General features: G+C 57.8%; 1 protein-coding gene across 14 annotated transcripts in view; it reads right to left on the bottom strand.

The window, feature by feature from the left end:
- Positions 1-615: 615 nt before the first annotated feature.
- Positions 616-19,485, bottom strand: part of SIPA1L3 (signal induced proliferation associated 1 like 3) — a 239,273-nt gene continuing 220,403 nt past the window's right edge. For 13 of the 14 annotated variants that reach the window (XM_058529162.1, XM_058529169.1, XM_058529166.1 and 10 more), the window contains 6 exons: positions 17,032-17,197; positions 16,333-16,582; positions 12,194-12,337; positions 5,953-6,088; positions 4,058-4,139; positions 616-2,861 (listed from right to left, as the gene is read on the bottom strand). In XM_058529162.1, the coding sequence (XP_058385145.1) occupies positions 2,718-2,861; positions 4,058-4,139; positions 5,953-6,088; positions 12,194-12,337; positions 16,333-16,582; positions 17,032-17,197 (922 nt within the window). In that variant the 3' untranslated portion in view covers positions 616-2,717. The remainder of the gene's footprint in view (positions 2,862-4,057; positions 4,140-5,952; positions 6,089-12,193; positions 12,338-16,332; positions 16,583-17,031; positions 17,198-19,485) is intronic. The other variant, XM_058529175.1, reaches the window with a different exon arrangement.

The raw sequence follows: 19,485 nt of genomic DNA, 5'->3' as shown, positions 1-19,485 counted from the left end.
CTCACCGAGGCCGCCAGTATCTGTCCAGACACCTCCACCTCGCTGTGCTCCCCCACCCTGGAAGCTGGGGCTGCTTTTCACCCCAAAACACCAACCAGATGACTGGCAGAGGCGGCCCACTCCCACATATGCCAGGGAGAAAGGGGGGATGCAAATAAAGCAGCACTGGGCGGGGGTGGCGGTGGCAGGGGAGACAGCCCAGCCCAAGGAGGTCAGGGCCCCTCAGTTCTGAGACTTGCTGCGAAGGAGAGACTTACCGAGCTGGAAATCGGCTTTCTGCACATACCGTCTCCGGATTTTTAAAAGTTGACACTAATTCTAAAACCCACACAACTCCGTGGGCCAGGCCTGGCTTTCAGGCCTCCGGTATACGCCGTCTGAAGGACAATCTTCCTCTTTTTAACTTATAACTTAAGGACCTTTTACATTCTGAGTATTGGATTTCTGTTGTCTGGGTTTCAAAGAAAAGAAACTTGCAAGGCTGGTGTTCTCTGGTTCTTAGGGAATAGTGTGGGTGACAGTGTTTGGGACAGGGGGACAGGAGGAGGGGCCCACGCTGGACCGCACCCTCGCGTCAGTGACTCCAGGCAGCTGCCCAGCTAGTGAACACATGAACCATTTCTATGAAACATTTATTTCCTTTGAAACCTCCAGAAACATGCCAGAAAATCTCAAGACAGGGATAGGGGGGAAAAAAAGACAATAAAGAATAATAAAAAATCCAAATGAAACAAATCAACACATAAAAAAACCCCTGCTCTCTTCAGCCATCAGACAGAACACCAATCTCAAATTAAATAGATCTGTTTTGCAGAAATCTTTAAAAAAAATAACAGAAAACAAAACCAAAAATCATAATTTACACTTCTCAATGTACATGATTAGGTCCCCAAAATGATTCGAATGATCTGAAGACGTGAGGAGGTGACTTAAAAAAGGGGTGAGGGGCGGCCCCCAGGTTAGGGTCTGAGGGGGGTTGGGTGCGATCCTGCAGAACCCTCCGGAAAAGCGGGTCCGGGAAGAGGGGCAGAGACGTCACAGTAGTTGGCCAGGGCTGAGGACCGAGCAGGCCCCACCTTGTAGCCCCCTCTCAACCCACGGGTGATGGGGAGGAGAGGGCAGGTCTGAAGGCTCTCTGGGGATGTTGGCCTGCGGGGACGTGGGGATGGCAGGGAGGCATGAGGAGTGCCCTCCTCTCTCACCCCTACTCATCCAGCCTGGCACCCCCCCAGTGCCTGTGTCCTGTGCAGTCCCCAGAGCCCCCTTCCCTGAGGTTTCTGGCCCCAAAAAGAAGGCGGTGGGGTCCCTGGACAAGGGCTGGCTGCCTGGGGCTCCCAGCCTGGGCGTGCTGCTCTGAGCCAGGCCTACGCCAACCCCCCGCCTGGTGTCTTTGGAAAAGGGAAGCCCACCGGCCTGCCCACCCTGTCTTTCTGTCCCTCGGAGTCCTCCCGCTGAGCCCCAGCCCATGGGGGATGTGCCTCGATCCTCAGCTTGAGGTTGGGGGAATCCACAGATTGTGGCCATACAAGCTTGTTCTGGCGCAACTCTACGTGAAAAAATAAATATATATATATTTTTTTGTTTTGTTTTTAAAGGAAAAAAAGAACCTCTGTTTCCTGGGTGAACAGCATAGTACCACACCGGCCTGGCTGCCCGGCAAGCTGCCCCTTATTGCCTGGAGAGAACCCGCGTCTCGTGGGCGTTAGCACAGCAGAATGCTCCCGGGGAGCACGGGGAGGGCGTCCGGCCATGTGGGGCCTGCGAGATGGGCCAAGATGGGCCATCAAAACCGGAGAGGAGATGAACGCTGTTCCTCTCCAGCCCTGAGCTGAGGGCTCCATGAGCCCCTCCTGGTGCCCGGAGGAGGCCGTGGCTGCGTGGTCGGAGCTCGTGGGGCTGGGGAGGAGGAGATGCGCTGGGTGGGCTCTGCTCCTGGGCCGGGCCAGGCAGCAGCTCGAGGTGCAGGGCCCAGGTGCCGTGGCTTCTGGTGGTCGAGGGGCTGATAGAAACAGACTGTATAAATGGTCCCGCGTGTGCAAAGGGGGTGCCCCCTCCAAGAAGTTGCCTCTGGATGCTGGACTTTCCTCTCTCCAGCCTGGGACCCCCCAAGAACACAACTGAAACTCTAACAAAGTGCTCCTGCCTGCTTTTTGGAAAGATAGGGCTGGGACGGGGTTGTGTCCGTGCTTTTCGGAGCTATGTGCATCAGGACCGAGAGCCCAGGCTCGTTTCCACCCGGGCCCCCGTCTCCCTGGGGCCTGGGGGAGGACAGGCGGCTCACACACTGTGACTTTCATGGAGGGGCCTCGGCCCCACAAGCCCAGACTCTGCTGTGAAGACATCTGGTTGTGAATTCCTGGAGTGGTGAGGTCTGGAGACACTCTCGCCCTCCCTCTCCCCTTCCTCCAGCTTCCCGTGGCTTGGTCCAAGGAAGGGGCTGGATGGGGAGGGCAGGGTGGGCCCCCGGCGGCAGTGTGGGCACAGCCCAGCCCCAGGGACCAGAGATGGGCAGTTCAGAGGGAGGCCTGAGACCGCGAGCAGACCCGGCTCCCGGCCCCGGCGAGGCCTCCCTCAGGGGCCCCTGCCATCTGGGGTCTCCGTGTGCACGGGGAGGGCGGTGGGGCCCTGGCTGGATTATCTTGGCCACACTTGCAACGGGGAGCAAATGGAGGAAGAGAGGAGCAGGGCCCACAGCCTGCGGGCGGAGGCCTGTCCACTCAGAGTTCCTTCTTCTCCCTGCGGAAGATCTCGGCGAACTTGCGCAGCTGCTCGCTGGCGGCCTGGGACTCCTCCTGCAGCCGCTGGTTGTTCTGCCGCAGGCTGGCCACCTCTGACTGCAGCACGGCCTTGTCCTGCTTCTCCTGCGGGGGGCCAGGCATCAGCGCGGGGGCCCAGCGAGGGCTCCTGGGGCCTGTGGGCCCTGGCTCGTCCGCGGATTAGAGCCAGGCTGCCGAGGTTCAAATCCCAGCTCTGCTTCTCGACCGCTGAGCAACCTCAGGCAAGTCACTGCACCTCTCTGGGCCCCAGCTCCCTCAACTCTCAGACGGGTGGTGGAGGTTTCCCTTGAGGCCATGTATGTTAAGCTCTTGGAACAGCCTGACGTGCAGTAATTGTTCCATAAACATCACTAATTATCATCACCTCATTTCAGCCACCCAAAGACTTAGGGACCATCGTCACCCCCATGTTCCCGGAGAAGCAAGTGTGGAGCTGGGAATGTGGGTGCGGGGCTGCCTGCGCAGGCTCCACGGCCTCTTCCGAGACACCCTCTCAGGATAACGGAACATCGCAGGGCAGTGACTTGTCCAAGGTCACACAGCATTGAGCGGTGGGGTGGGATGTGAACCTGGGCCCCCAGAAATCCTGAGCTTGAGACTCACACATTCTACTCTGCCACCATTTTGCCTTTACCCCAAAGTAAATAAAACAACAAGTAAAAGTCCTCCGCCCTTATTTCTCCTCACTCTTCCACACCCTGACACCCTGGAGGTAAGTACACCGAACAATCTGGAATGTTCTAGATATCCCTGACCCAGGGATGTTAAACATTTAAGTAAGTATGATGTTTCTAGGAAACAGTTGTGCCTCTTGCTTAGTTGTTTAAGTTACCGGACTTCTTTTGTGTGTTAGTAAATATAAAGATTTCTGTTATGATTTTAATTGGCTGCAGAATATTCCGCTGCCTGGGTGTCCAGTCATTCACAGAACATTCTCCTGTGGAGGGACAGCTGCATTAGCTCCAACTTTTTATTGCTAAGAGTGCAGCAATGAACATCCTGCAATTACATTTTGAATAAATAGTGTCCAGTCGCCCTCCAAAAACGCTGGGCCAATTTATTCTCCCTCCAAGAATGTACGAGAGTTTCTCTGCGTGCTTACCAGCTTTCGCTATTGTCATTTTTACTCTTTACTCTCAGCTACATTCAAAGCTGGTGGCCTCCCCTTGCACAGGAGGGGTGGGGTGGGGACACGGGCCTCAGCCCCACTGGCCCCCGAGTCTCGGGGAAGTGCAGTGGGCAGGCATGTGCCAGGCGAGGCGGCTGCCCGGTGGCCTTACCTTCTGGAGGTCCGTGTGCAGCTGTTTCAGCATCACCTCCAGCTGGTACACCTTGCCCGTCAGATCCAGGGGCGGCTCCTCGCTGCAAAGACAGGGGCCGGGGTGAGGTTCGCGGCCCACAGCTGAAGGAACACGGGGCATGGGTCCCTTCTGTCCCTGAAGCTCTGCGAAGTCCTTTCCCCGCTGCAGTCCCGAGGGGTGCCTGGAGGAACAGCTCTGGGGGAAGCCAGAAGCCCGCCCTCCTCCCACCACGCTCCACGCAGTGAGGGCACACCTGTGGGCATGGCTGGGGGTCGTGGGAGCACCAGGCCTACGAAAGGCTGTGCGTCTGCCTGCCCTGAAGTGGGCATTCTCCCTGGGGATGGAGCAGGTGTGTGCTTTAGGGATCAATGCCTCCCACGTGGATGACGTCACGTGGCACAATACAAAGAACTGGCCCACTGACATCCACTGAGCCCCTGGTGGGCCCGGGACTGTCCCAGCGCACGAGGCGCGGAAGTTGGCAGACGAACAGGACAGGACCAACAACCATACTGACGAGGATGAGGCCCGCCTGTTACCAAGAGCCCACCCTGCACCGTGTGCCATCTCAATCTAACGGAGCTTCTGGCCCACCGCAGCTCGGCAGGTCACCATGTTGTCACCCACTGGACGAGGGGGAAACCCAGGCTCAGGCAGGGACACTGCATCCGGGACCCCCGCCTGTGGCTCCTCCTTTGTGCAGATTCCGGCCCTGGGTCTGCCTGGCCCCCGCAGAGGAGAGCGGGCAGCCCTTCCTGCAGAGGGCTCCCCCGGGCACCGAGGGACGGACACAGCCGGTGGGGGTGCCAGGAGGGGCATGGGCTGCGCAGACAAGAAGGGAGGCAGGGTGTCTCAGCCCAGGGAGGCGAGAGGACTCGGCCCTCCCCCGCATTCCTCCCTCAATGGTCCTGGATCTTGGAGACCTGCAGCGGCAGGGGAGGCGGGAGGCAGGGCGAGGAGGTCACCAGTTCAGGGGCAAAGGGAATCCAGGAGTGTGCCCAGAGGCCACAGGCCCCGCCACCCTCACTGCAGTGGTGCCATCTGTAGCTGCCTAGTCTTATAATTAGGGTGGGGCCCCAGCTTCGGTGGAGTGGAGTTCTAAAGCCAGTGTGGGAAGCAAAAAACCAAGAAGTCAAAACTGCCCTGGAACACCGCTGACAGTGCCCACGAAGCCCAGTGCACGGCTGTCGTGTATCTAACCCTGCACAGCGAAGTGTGCAGCTGAGTGTGAAAGGCACTACTGAAATCCACGGACACGCAAACATGCCACTTCCGTGCTCTGTTCCTCTTTTCGATTTTATTTTCTGCCAAGCTGCTGCAGACAAATACGCAGCGCTAAATGTGAGGTGACAAATGTGCGCTGTCCGTCTCCCTGCCCTCCTCCTGCCCCAGGACCCTCGTGAGGGCGGGGCCTGGGCCTCAGTCACCACCGGGTCCCCAGAGAGCCCAGCACAGGACCTGCTAGGGAGGAGGGGACGGTGAACGTCAGGGGAATATCTGCACACTTTAGGGACACGTGGAGGAGGAGACCCAGGAGCAGACAGAGGGGAGACAGGCAGAGAGCGGGGAGCCCAAGATGGGGGAGCCTGGCGGCCCTACTCAGCATTTGGCAAGGTTTGAAGTGAAACAACTTTGCAACTATCGTTTCCAGTGTTGTCTCCACTGTGAGGACAGGGCTGAGGGACTCGGTCACCGCTGGGCCCCGGCACAGTCTGCGATGTGTGAGGAGATGCTCCCCAGCTGTCGCCTAGCGGCTAGTGGGCTGACGCGCGGCAGGTGCCTCTCGTCCGGGGGGAGGGTGAAAGGGGGCAGGTGGCCCCCTTTCACTGCGCAGCGGGCTGCTGGGACCCTGGGTGCTCCCAGCGAAACCTCACCTCATGGTAGGGGTGGTCCTGGGGGTCGGGGGCCCCCTCTCCAGGCTCAGGTGGCTGTGGACAGGACTGTGTGCGGGCGGGATGTCCGGGCTCAGAGCCGGGTCGTTGAGAGAGAAGAGCGAGACGGCTCTTTGCACTGCCAGGGAGAGAGGGGAGAGGGGTCGGCGGGGCTGGCAGCAACTCCTCACCACCCCCCGAATCGAGCCACCCTGCCTCTCCCTGCAAGCCTCCCGCCCCGACCCCTGACACTCCCCAGCACACTTCTGTTCCATCACAGGCATTTGGGATGGATTCCTGCCGAAAAGCAAAACCGAGTGAGGACGCAGGCAGCAGAACCGCATCCTGATTCTGATCCTTCTAGAGCCAACACCAGTTCACACCAAATTCAAGGGACACAGAAACAAGTTCAATGACAGTGAGAGGAAGCAACCAACCAAAGTCAGCATAGATGACCCTGTTTCATCAGCAAATAAACGGCAGGAAAAAAATGGCCACAAGCGGACGGGGTGGAAGGTGGACGACAGGGAGGTGGGGATTCGTTACACTCTAGTTCTGGGCGTGTCTGCGAAATTGCAACAGCAAAAAGAAAAGCACAACGGAATATCGTGTACACGGAAGAGAGAAATCATGGGGGGCTGCTGATTAAAGCGGAGACTCCTGGGTCCCATCCCAGACACGGGACCCTCTCGGGGTGGGGCCTGAGCAGCTGCATTTTTAAATGGGACTGTTAGGTGATCTTCCCGTGATGGCAAGAATGGGCCACAGCCCTGGTGCCCTCAGAGAACAGCCGGCTCAGGGAGCCCCAGGCCAGCCAGACAAGGTGGGGTTGGGGGCACAGCAGGTGGGCTTGCGTGTGGATCCCGGGCACACACCGCACACACTGCCAATCGATCCACTGTTACCTTTCTGAGCTAATAGCACAGTAAAAACCCAACACCCTTCCCTTAGATCCACCAAATAGTAACATTTTGCCACATTTTCTCTTTCCTCCCTTATCTGTGTGTGTGTATTTTTTTCCATAATCATTTGAGAGCAAACTGCCCACATCACGGTCCTTCACCTCTAAGTAATTCACTGCACTTCTCCAAAAAATAAGGACTCCGCACACCATCATATTTGAGAAATTTAACATTTTTACAATATGAGCACTGTCTAATAGAGTCACCTTTAAATTTCCCCAATTCTCTGACTAATATCCTTTATAGCTCTTGTTTTCTATTCTGGATTTAATATTTATTCTCTTTGAAAATATTTTTATATGAACAATTTCAAACATGCAGAGAAAACAGCCCCAGGAGTCCTCAGGAACCAGTCACCAGTTTCAACAACATTCAACATCCTCTGGCTTCCTCCCGGGCACTCCTTTGCTTTTTTTATTCCTCTGATTACTCCTCTCCTTTACTTCTTAAAAACAGTTTGAGGTTGAATTCACAGACAACACGCTGTACACGTTGAAAGCATACAACTTGAGAAGCTGTGATATATGTGCATATATTCTGTGCCATCAAGCAAGATCACGAACATATCCATCCCTCAGAAGGTTCCTTGTGCCCTCTGTAATAACGCTCCCTCAACTCCATCCTTAATTTAAAAAACCTTTTTATGTTGAAATAATCTTAGGTTTACAGAGGAGCTGCAGAGATGACAGAGAATCCTGTATCCCCTTCCCCCAGCCTCCGCTAACGTCAGCTCCTCACGGGACCAGGACACAGCGAGCAGAGCGAAGAAACCAACACTGGTCTCGAATGGTTAACTCAACTACACGCTTTATCCGGAGTTCACCTGTTTTTCCACCCACGCCCTTTTCCTGTCCTAGGATCTAATCAGGATCCCACATGGCATTCAGTTGCCACATCTTGGTCTCCTCCCATCTGGGACAGGTTCTCAGTTTTCCTTGCATTTCATGACTTACACTTCTGAAGTGTACCGGTCAGGTCCCTCAGTTTGGGTTTGTCTGATGTTTGCACGGATTTGGGGGAATACGAGAGAGGTGGTGTGTCCCTCTCAGTGCACCACACCAGGGGTCCACGACGTCACATGTCTTGCTCCCAGCCATGGTGACCTCGCTCACCTGGTTACGGTGCTGTCTGCCCACTCTCTCCAGTTACTGTTTTTCCCTTTCCTCACTCGAGTTGTTAGAAGCAAGACACTAGGTCCAGCCCACCCTCAAAAGGAGAGAGGAGTTAAGTTCTACCTCCTGGAGGGACAAGCATGAAAGCACTCCAGGACTGCACAATAATTCATAAATATTTTGGGGGCGATACTCTGAGGCTATGTAAATACCCTGTTTCTGCTTAAAGCTCCCCCACTAATTTTAGCCATCATCAACAATTACACTGTGTGGTTCTAATGATTTCCTATTCCCCTCATTCCCTCTAGACTTATTAATTGGAATCCTCCTGTGAGGGAGAGCTGTCATATCGCCACCATTTGTTGATTCAGTTATTTACTTATATGAGAACGGACTCAGGGGTATTGACTTGATTCTTCCGGTTATAGTGCTATTGTTATTTATTTTGTTGCTCATTTGTTCCAACTTTGGCCATTGGGAGCTCTTCAGGTTGGCGCCTGTGTCCCTCCGACGTGTCTTATCCTTTTTTTTTTTTTAGCTTTTATTTTCTGATACCATAAGACGTGATCTCCTTTACTTTTTTGTTTTCTGGAATATTTTAAAGCAAATCCCAGATACCTTTGTGTTTCACCTGTAGAACCTTCACTAAATATCTCTAGTGGTTAAGGGTTGTTTTTTTAACAAAACTACTATGCCACAAACACACCTACCAAAATTAACAATAATTCCTTTAGTCCTTCCCATTTATTCGAATTGCACAGGCTAACTCACATATATCTTCATCAAGAAAAACAAACGTTACAATGAGCTGAAAGCACTGACTCCACTCCCGGCTGGCCCTGCTCCCAGCTCCCCAGGGAGTAACTGCCATTACAGTGTTAGTGTTTCCTTCCAGGCCTTTCTGCTGCACCACCCCACACCACCCCTTATGTAACCTTCCGTGTTGCTGCTGTGGTTCATTTATTAATTTCATAAAGAAGGAGAAAGCTCCCTGGGCGACTGAGGCACAGCCTGGGTGAGGACCCAGGGCCACCGCCCCGGCTTGCTAAGCTTCCTCACGTGTAGTGCCCGTTTCTCACAAACGTGGGCGCAAGGGTAAGAGGACTGGCTGCGGGAGGTGGGGGGCTCTGGCTGCCCCAGCCCCTCCAGCGGCCATGGCTGTGGGGGCTCAGGGTCTGGACAGCTCTGTCTTCCACAGATAATACTAAAGCCGCTGCCGACATCAGTGCCTCCCGGAAGAGGCCCAGGGCCTCCCATCTGTTCCCACGGGGCCCAGAACCAGGATGCCTGGGGACCCCAGGAGAGAGGAGATGGCCCAGCCTCCGGGCCCCACTCCCTCATTCCTCCTGGGACACGCCCCTGGCACCCCCATCAAATACAGAGCCCTGGGGTGTGCAGCAGACCCTGCCCACTGCTCCCGGGAGCCCAGGGAGTGAGGGCCCCGCAGGCCAGCTGTGAGACCCTGCTGGGGCCCCCGTGGAGACCTGCAGAGGACAGTCGACAAAGGCCCTCAGACTCCTCCTGGCCCCAAATCTTGGGCTGAAAAACCCCTCAGGGACGCACAGGTGTTATAGAGGGTGAATCTATGTAAACCCATTTAATGCTCATAGCCCCTTGCAGGGTGGGAAAATGATCCCACTTTACAGATCGGCAAAACTGAGGCCAACTCGTCACACAGCTCACCAACAAAGCTGGGGTTCAGACCCGGACAGTAAGCTCTGGTTTCCTTTTTAACCACAGTTGACCCTTCCTCCCTCAGGAGACCACCGTGCCCTCCACTCTTTAGGCCAGGCTGCCCCACTCCTTCCTTCTTTCCCTCCCGAAGTCCTGGACCCCGGTCAGGTGCACCTTGGTTAAGTCCCAGGACTTGCAGGTGGGATATAAAGTCCTCGGGCCACCAGCATCTAGTCTGCAGAACCAATGAGGGACCAATAATATATACGGGGTTCTCACTTCTCCTGAGATCACCCCTGCCTCCCCACCGCGGCCTTTCGGATGGTGGGTGAGCAAGAGGAGCCAGGCCAGCCTGGACGGGCCACGTGACGACGGTCAGCTGGGCCACGCTTAGAGGAAGGCCTTCCCCACACCCAGACTCCTGAGAAGCGCTGGCCCCGAGGGCGCGCGCATTCTAAGTTTGGCGGCAGGCGGGGCCCAGCCGCCCTCCACGGGGCCTCGCCCCCAACCCACCCGCACCTGCAATGCACGAGGGGCCCCCCTCGCTCACCCACCACCCCGCGTCCTCAACCCCATCCCTGCAGTTCCAAGAGGAGGAACCGCACCCCTTCGAGTTGCAACTTGCATTTGCCTTATTATGAGAGAGGCCGAGCGGTGTTTTCAGAAGCGTGAGAGCCATGTGAGTTTCCTTTTCTGTAAACGGTCTGTTTCCTACGCCCATTGTTTTGGAGGGTCGTTCAGGCCTGGGTTTGAATCCTGGCCCCGTGTGTCCTTGGCCAGGTGACTCTGTGGTAGCCAAGCCTCAGTTTCTCCATCTGTAAATGGGAATCTGATACGTCCCTCAGACTGGGTTAGAGAGACGATGTTGGTAAAGCAATGAAGTGCTGGTTCAGAGTAGATGCTCATAAGGTCATTGTGGCTGCAGAGTCACCTCCTCCAGCAAACGCCACTGAGCACCCCTCTCCCCCACTGAACGGGTCAGGCCTCCAAAGGGTCAAATTCATCTGCAGCACTGGGTCACTGCCCGGCAACCCTTCCCCAGTGGTTCCGGAGCGTAAGGCTGGGACAGACCAGAGGCCCGGCCTGGTATTCTCTGACCCCTCTCCCCCCAACCCCGCCCTCTCCCAAGGCCAGACTGCCTTCATCCTGTGGCCAGGAGAGGCTGCAGGATGGGATGGAAGCAATGAAGGGGGGCAAACAAGGAAGGAAGCTTCCCCCGGGGTCCCCTGCCAGATGTGGACGGCTCAGATGCGGAAACATGAAGGACGTGTACCATCTGGGTCTGGATTGAGGGATCCTGCTCTGTGCCAGACGCGTGCTGGGCACCCAGTGGTGACCGCGGCAACCCCAGGTCCTGCCCTCCCAGATGATGGGGAGACAGACCCATCATTAGACAGCAATGGCCCAGAGTAGTCAGGGCCGGGATAAGGGCAGCACAGGCAGAGGGGTCAGGGCTGTGGGAGCCCAGAGGAGGTGCCTGGTCCAGACTAGGGGATATCAGGGAGGGCTTCCCAGAGGAGGCACAGCAAAGCTGTGGCCTAAGAGATGAAAAAGTGACCAGAAGAACATGCTCGTGTCTGTCAGGGATCACCATGAGTCCCACTGTACAGATGAGGAAACTGAGACTTAGGAAGGTAAAGCTGCTTGCTCAAGCCTCACGTGGGAAGGAAATGGCAGAGACTGCTAGCTGTCCCTCATGATCTGTTTTTCCTTTTTCTGTGATCACAAATCCCAAATTTTAGCTGGGCACATGGCCTCATCTCCCAGCTGGCCCTGCAGCTAGGGGTGGCCGTGTGTGACGCTCTGGCCAATGGGAGGTAAGTGTAAGAGTGTGAGGCCTTGGAAGGCATCCCTAAAGGGAGGGGTTATGTCCTCTCTCCTGCTGGTGGGAGCTGGACTTGATGGTCAGAGCTCTGGCAGCCATCTTGGACTGTGAAGGTGAGCCCCCACCCCCACTTCCCTACGCCCCAGGAAATAGCAGAGCAGAGGGTGGAGGGAGCCCAGGCCCTCATGAATTTGTGGAAGTGCCACACCAGCCCCAGACCGCCCACCCTGGGAATTTTTTATCTCCACAAAACCTTATGTGTTTAAGTCACTGTTAATTCAGATTTTCTGCCACTTGCAGCCGGAGCAAACTTAAGTACTGTTTGGATTACGACAATGTTGTTCTGTAATAATAACATAAGGTACTGTCTGTTGACGGCTTGTTCTGTGTCTGACATGTTTTACACACAGTGTTTCATATAATCCTCACTGCAGCCCCATGCAGTGGGCACGGTCACATCCCTGTTTTGTAGACAAAGTAACTGGGGATCAGAGAGCTGAAGACACTTGCCCAGCACTGCACAGTGAGCAAGTGACAGGGTAGGACGTGAACGCTGCTCCCCGATTCTGGAACTCGAGTGTATCCCCCTTCAAAGCCCCAAGGCCCTCCACTGATCCTTCTAGAACAGAGAAGGGGGTAGGGATCTGGTGGGATAGGTGGAAGGTGCCTACCTTCGTATGCCTTGGCTGCGTTGACCAGGCTGGACCACTCGAGGCCAGCAGCCGTGTCGGGCAGCGGCATCATGCCGGGGTCAAGGCGCCGCAGGGGCCGGTCCCGCCCGTCAGCCAGCGAGAGCTCCGAGGCCGAGATGGTGGCTGGTGGGGAGAGCGGAGACGGGGAGATGGGTGAGATTAACAGCGTGGGAGAAACAAGGCAATTGACACATTGTGTTTTACTTTATACATAATCATTGTAATATAACTAAATAAACACGTCATCTTTACTAGATGCTAAATGCCAGGGAAACACCCAGCAGGTAAGGGGTGGGACTGTGGGACGTTTACGTGGGTATAATTTAAACTGGGTGCGAGGAGAGGCCTTGCTGAGAAGGTGGCATTTGAACAAGGCTCTGACGGAGGGAGCAAGCCAGAGGGATACCTGCGGGAAGAGCATTCCAGGCAAATGGAACAGCCAGTACAAAGTCCTCAAGGCAGGAATGTGCCTGTAGGTTGAAGGAACATTGAGGGGGCCGTGCGGCTGGGACAGAGAGGGAGAGTGGTGGAAGGTAAAGTCAGAGAAACAACAGGGCTGGACCGTGTGGGGCCTCAGGGGCCATGATGAGGACTTCATCTTTGACTCGGGGTGAGAGGGAGACACTGAGGGCTCTGAGCAGGGAGGAACACAGGTGTCCACAGGCTCCTTCTGGCTGTGTGCGGCAAACAGACTGCGTGTGTGTGTGAGTGGGGAGCAGGGAGACAGAGACGAGGCTGCGACGTCCAGGAGGTGGACGAGGGTGGCCAGGACCAGGTAGGGCTGTGGAGGGACAGGTGGGCAGACGCTGATCGATTCTGTAGGTGGAACCAAAAGCATTTCCTGAAGAGGGGGTGAGGGTGTGTGACAGGGAGAGGGGCCCGGAGGGACAGCGAGGTTCCGGCCTGGGCACAGCGGGAGGGAGCTGGCCCTAACTGAGACGGCGCAATCCGGGGGTGGGATGGGAAGTTTGCCTGGGGAGGTGTGGAGTACGAGAGGCCATTAGACCCCCACAAGGAGCCAGCGGGTGGGGGCGGTCACACAGGCCCGGAGTGGAGGAGACTCCCGGTCTGCAGGTATAAATTTGGGTCATGAGTGCACGGACAGTGCTTACATGTGGCAGGGTCACCGTGGGGAGCCCTGGCGGGTTCAGGTATGACACGCAGGGCAGGGAAAGAGCCCCTGAAGTCTCTGGGTGATGGAAGGGACGGATAGCTCGAGCATCGCGCCGGCAGCTGCATCTGCTGCAGCCACTGAGTGAGTCCTGCGTGCCGGGCTTAGGCCTCACGGCCACTCAAGGGGAGAGGACAGAGGACAGCGAGGCGCAGAGAGGCCAGGAGGCGACTCGGGCAGGAAAGGCGGAGCCTGACTGAGTGCGTCCTCTTGCTGGGCACCGCGCTAGTATGCCCCGGAGACCACCTTCCAGCCTCGCCTCCAGCTGGCCAGGAGGGAGGCGCCGTGTGACCCCGTGCCGTGGAGGCAATCAAGGCTCAGGGCGAGAAGCCGCCCCGCCCGGGTTCACACGCGCTGGTGGCGGCGCTGGGATCTGAACCACATGGTCCGGGGCTGGCCCTGCTCTAAGCCACGCCACGGCTTTGGGGTTTACGAGGCCCCTGTTCACGCTCGGTTTTCTCCAGTCCAGAGGTGGACACCTGACTCGTGACGGACTGAAAGGCTTGCTCCAGAAGACAGAACGCTGACAAACAATAACCAACAGCTGGTCTCTTCTCAGTGCCTACTGCACGCTGGGCGCCATGCTAGGCGTTTTCCACAAATTAATTCATCTGAGCCTCAGTGTCACTCAGTGAAGAGGGCACTGTATTTGCCCACATTTTACAGTCTAAGAAACGGCGGCACTGGGACGTGACACCTGTGAATCAGGACCTGAGACGTGAACACAGCTCTCGGGACCGGTGGTGCTAGGAAGCGTGTGCTGAATGAACGAATGCTCGGGGAATGACGGCGGGCAGGAGGGACGCCGAGCCCCCGGCCTCCGTGCTCTGATCTCTGGCCCGCCAGCACTTCAGCGCTGAGCTGGGGGCCGCGGCAGCAGCTGCCACAGCCAAGCACGTGATCAGTGGGCACCGCTGGGAGAGGCTCCTTGGCATGGAGGGCCCTTCATTAGTGAGGCCCAGCCCGGGCGACTGTGTCTCTCCAGCCCACACACGGCCTGGGAAGGGCCCTCGAGCAGCCTCGGGAGAGGTGGAGAGGCCTGGGGGGCCCGGCCACGCTGCAGCCAGATGGGACTCTCCCGGGTTCAGGGGACAGGGGAGGCAGATGGGCAGAGAGGTGCGCGTGTGTGCTCTGCGAGACAGAGGGCCCCGGAATGCAGTCACCACAGGGACCCAGACGACCCCAGGCCTGCTCTGAGGGAGGCCCCAGTCCAGCAAGGGAGACAGATCTGTTCCCGTATAGTGACAGCCCAGAGTGAATGGGGCTGCGACAGGGACACATACGGCAGAGTGAGCAGGATGGGGTGGGGGCAACCCAGAGGGGGTGCCAGACCCAGCATGATGGGGGTGTGAGGACTTCCTGGAGGAGGTGGCATCTGAGTTGAGGCAGAGAATCAGGCAGAGCTAGTCAGAGACATTCAACTTTGTCTGTGTGGTCTGTGCCTGTGTTCTCTGTGCACACCCCTCTGCCTTGGCCCTCTTGCCTTCTGCTCAGTACGAGCCGAACGCCTACCATGTGCCAGGCCCTGCCTTAGGCACAGACAGGGCAGGAAGGCCGAGGGGCAGGGGAGGAGACAGGAGGGAAGCTTAAGGAAGCAGGAGGAACTGTCAGTGAGACCCGGCCCCCCAGGGCAGGGGTGTTCTCTGACTGCTCCCCGCTGGGCGCCCACGCCTAGAGCAGAGCCCGGCCCACAGCAGGTGCTCAAGACAGGGGTGGGATGAAGGCAGCGGAGGGCCGGGCCAGGTGCTCTGCAGTGTAAGACGGGGGAGACGACCCAGCCTGGGGTTTGGGGGAGACTCCAGGAAGGAGCAGTAGCTGAGCGAAGCCCTGAAGGAGAAGCAGGAGTTACCACAAACGTGGTTGGGGGAAGAGCATGAACGGCAGAAGGAACAGCCACGTGGAATGCCCTGAGAAGGGAGACTGTGGTGGACTGGAGGATCTAAGGGAGGGTTCCGTGAGGTGGAGGGGCTGAGATGCGGGACCCAGAGTGGGAGCCCTGAAACACCACGGCAAGGAGTATGGACCCAGACACTAGGGCAATCGCGAGCCATGGAAGAATTTTAAGGGGGAGACAGAGCCCCTCAAAACAGTCCCAGAGCCTCCTCCATCCCACCCCCTGCAGTGAGCAGGAGGCTCCTTCTAGAATACGGGACACAGCCCCTCAGCCGAAACCCTCGGGGCGGACACATCTCTGAAGTCGCGATCTGTTTGGACCTGAGAAAGTGGTGCAGGCGCTGAGTATCACACAACACCCCAGAGAGGTCGGGGAGCACCCACAGCCAGCACAGCAGCGTCTGCAGTGAAGCCACGATCGCTCACACCGAGGGGCTGAAGACGGACCACACACAGCCTCACGTCTGTTTGGGCTGGGTTTTGCTGCTCAATGAGCTTGGCCCAAACCTCTGCATCGCCTTTCAGTTTTGGAGCCTTTGGGGTCGTGGATAAGAGATGACAGGGTGGACGAAGGCTCGGCCGCCCCCAGCCAGTGCTCGGCTTTTTGATGGGGGACATGCGCACAGCGCCCCTTCACGGGGGACACTCAGGAAATATTCGCTGGATGAATAAAGGGATGGGGGAGTCACGCCCCCCGAGGGTTGGCAGGCTTGGGGGGAGTCAGGTGAATGTATAAACATTCACGAAGCAATCTGCATGACGCTGGAACCTGGAGGGGGAGCAGCTGACGCAGACCCCCATGCTTAGGGCCCGATGCTGGGCCCCAGCCTGATGTCCTCTCCAGTCTCAGATGACCCCCATCCTCGGGTGCTCCGGACTCCTAGGTGACCCCAGGTGCTCGGCTAACGTCCCTTGCTCTGCAGGTGACCCCCAGTGCCCGACCACCAGGCCCCCCGACGCTCCCGTGCACCCCAGTTCCCTCCCTCTGCTGACACTAACACATGAGCTCCACGTGGGATGCCCCGCCTCCCAGCGCCGGGGCGCCTGGGCTCACCTTTCTTCTCGGGGAAGCCGTTGCCGGCGGCAGGGCTGGGGCTGGGGCCGCTGCTGCCGGGCGGGAGCGGGTGCTGGTGCTGGCGGCGGGCGGGCAGCGTGCTGGAGGGGAAGGCGCAGGTGCTGGTGAAGAGCACGTCGCCGGGCAGGCCGGGCTCCAGGCTGCCGGGGCTGGTGAAGCCGGGCTCCCGGCGCCCGCCACACAGGCTCTCGTCGGACAGCGTCCGCTGCAGGCTCTTCTGCGGCGACTGCTGCGGACGGGGCGGACACGGGGCGTGGTCAGGGCCCAGCCACGGTCGCCATGCTGAGACTGCCTCCCAAGCTGGACGTCGGCGGCTCCCACCCGCCCAGCACCCAGTTCTGCCCCACCCGCCCAGCACCCAGTTCTGCCCCTGTCTGGTCAGCTTCTCCTGGGGACACCTCCACCCCCACCTGTGGGCCACCTGGTCCTGGAGGGCCAGCACTGCTTCCACCCTGGGCGCCACGAGGACACCAGAGCCAGTGACAGTGGCCCTTCTGGTCACTTGTGGTACCCTAGTTGGGACAATTTCCCCTCGTGCGGCCCAGGCTGGTTTACACCGATTCTGTCCCTGATCAACGTGACACCCTGACTCCCGGCCACGAAGCCACATCCGCCCAGACACGGTGGGCGGGTGCCTCGGGCTGGAAGCTCCCCCGCCCTCCCCCGGCGCCCCCGTACCCCCGCGTCTCTGTCCTGCTCCGGCGCCAGGGGGTCCATGATGATGAGCTTCTTCAGGTCATCCTCGATGGTGGACTTGTAGTTCTTCCGTGGGGAGCGGAGGTCGCGGAGTGACGCCCTCAACCGTGGCTGCCCAAAGACGTTTTTCGTGTTGGTGTCCACCTGCCTGGGAGGAGAGGGTCAGGGTCAGGGCTCTGGGCTCAGGGTCAGGCTTGGGCAGGCTCGAGCTGCTTCTAAGGTGTCCTGACCCAAGAAGGCTGGCCGCCACTGGGGGATGACCGCAGCCATGTCTGCTTCACCTGGCGAGAGTGTGACAGAGGAGGGACTTCGTCTATTCTCTCTATTCCCTCAGCCCGCAAGTGTTCCCTGGGCACCTGCCCTGTGCCAGGCCTGCTCTAGCGGGGGGCAGGGGGTACAGCAGTGAACATGGAGCCGACCTCCAGTTGGGGAGACCGACGACGAACAACTGAACAGAAGGGAGACCCCATAGCGTGAGGCAGAGGGGGTGTTATGAAGAAAAATCAAGCTGGGTAAATGGATAGGAATCGACAGGGATGGAGGATGGCTTTTCTGAGGGGTGACCTCTGAGCAGAAACCTGGAGGGAGGAATCCAGAGGGCAGAAGAGCATCCCAGGCCATGAGGTGGGTGGGCACAAGTGTGGTGAGTGTGAGGGGTGGGGGAGGCCCATGGGCGTGGAGGACATGAGGGGTGGAGGTGAGGGGTCTGGGAAGGGACGGGGGGCAGGTGTGCAGAACTATGACCACAGAGGGGACTTGGGGTCACATCTGGGAGCCCCTGAGACTCTGAGCTGGTGAGTGCTGGGTCCTGATTTGCGCTTTGGCAGGATCACTCTGGTTGCTGGACAGGAAAGTGACCCCCATGGGGGTGGGGACAAGAGGGGGGGCGGGAGGCCGTGAGGAAGCTCCTGCAGCTGCCCAGGTGAGACAAGGTGGCCCAGACCAGGGCTTCCGGTAACAGAGGAGGGATGGGGTGTCCCAGAGGGAGCATCCCCTGGGAGAACTGGTCCCTGGGGGTAAGCGCTGGGCCACAGGCAGCAGCCCTCTGGCCCAGGTGTCCCAGGGCCAGCCCTCAGATCTCCCCAACCTGGGGCTCCCCATCTGTCACGTGGCATAGGAGAGCTCACACGTCACGACCTGGCTGGGAGGGTCCAGACACGAGCACCTGTGCCCTGAGCAGGGGCCTGAAGCCCCTGACTGCTCCCAGGACACTGTTCTAGGGGGCCTTCCATTCCAGCAGTCGGTCTGGGCCGCTCTGATAACCGTTCACCTAAGGCTGACCAGCATCCACTCCACTCTGCTGCTCTCTCACCCCCTCTGCTGGCCCTACAGGCGGTCATCCCGCGGCTCCCTGGCCCTCGCCTGACCAAGGCTGGCTCCCCTGGGGCACCGTGTCCTTCACTCCTGGGACTGCCCCTGAGGCCTCCTCTCGCCTTCCGACTCTGGCCCAGCCTCTGGACTCGGGTCTTACTTCCCCAGTGAAAATCAGGTCCCTGACCCGAGGTGTCGCAACCCCGCAGGGGAGAAACGACGACGGCTAACAGGGGCGCAGCCCTTGCCGTGCACCAGGCACCAGCCACCAGCCCGAGGGCTCCATCTATGCTCACTTGTTAAATCCGCACAGCCGCTCCCCCGGGAGCCACTAATCCTATCACCCCCACTGTACAGATGGGAAACTGAGGCACGGAGAAAGAAACTAACTATAGGACACTTGTCCAAAGTCACACAGCCTGAGTGGAGGAGTCACGACTCCAGCCAGGGCCACCAGGCTGCAGAGCCTCCAGGGGTCACCACCGTGCTGGACCGCCACGTTTATATCACAGAGATGGCCCCACAAAGATGTACGGGGTGTGGACCATAATCACCTTTGGTTTAATAATATGCCTTTATATGCAGGAAAAAATTCTGGAAGAAATGAGGGACAACGATTACCTCGGCAGCAGGAGGCTTATAAGGAAGTGGAAAAATGGGGCTTTTTTCATCTGACACCCTTCTGAACTGTCTGAATTTATTTTAACATAATCATGTGTTATAACAATAATAATAAAAACTAGTTTTAAAAAAGCTGACACCTAGGGGCCAGCCTGGTGGCATAGTGGTTAATTGTGCACGCTCTGCTCTGGTGGCCCGGGGTTTGCAGGTTCAGATCCCGGGTGCGCACCGACGCACCGCTTGTCCGGCCATGCTGTGGCGGAGTCCCATATAAAGCAGAGGAAGATGGGCACGGATGCTAGCCCAGGGCCAGTCTTCCTCAGCAAAAAAGAGGAGGATTAGCATTGGATGTTAGCTTGGGGCTGATCTTCCTCAAAAAAAAAAAAAAAAAAAGCAGACACCTAGACTTCACCATTTTGTAACTCAAGAAAGAAAAGGAGTCTTTGAACCCATGAAGAAATAAGCTGTCTTGGGCTCCTGAGGGTTCTGAAGCCTACATTTTCT

This window comes from Diceros bicornis, chromosome 34 (genome assembly GCF_020826845.1).
Source record: "Diceros bicornis minor isolate mBicDic1 chromosome 34, mDicBic1.mat.cur, whole genome shotgun sequence".
Taxonomy (NCBI): domain Eukaryota; kingdom Metazoa; phylum Chordata; class Mammalia; order Perissodactyla; family Rhinocerotidae; genus Diceros; species Diceros bicornis.
The sequence above is the reverse complement of the archived record's forward strand: the minus strand, read 5'-3'. Positions and strand labels throughout refer to the sequence as shown.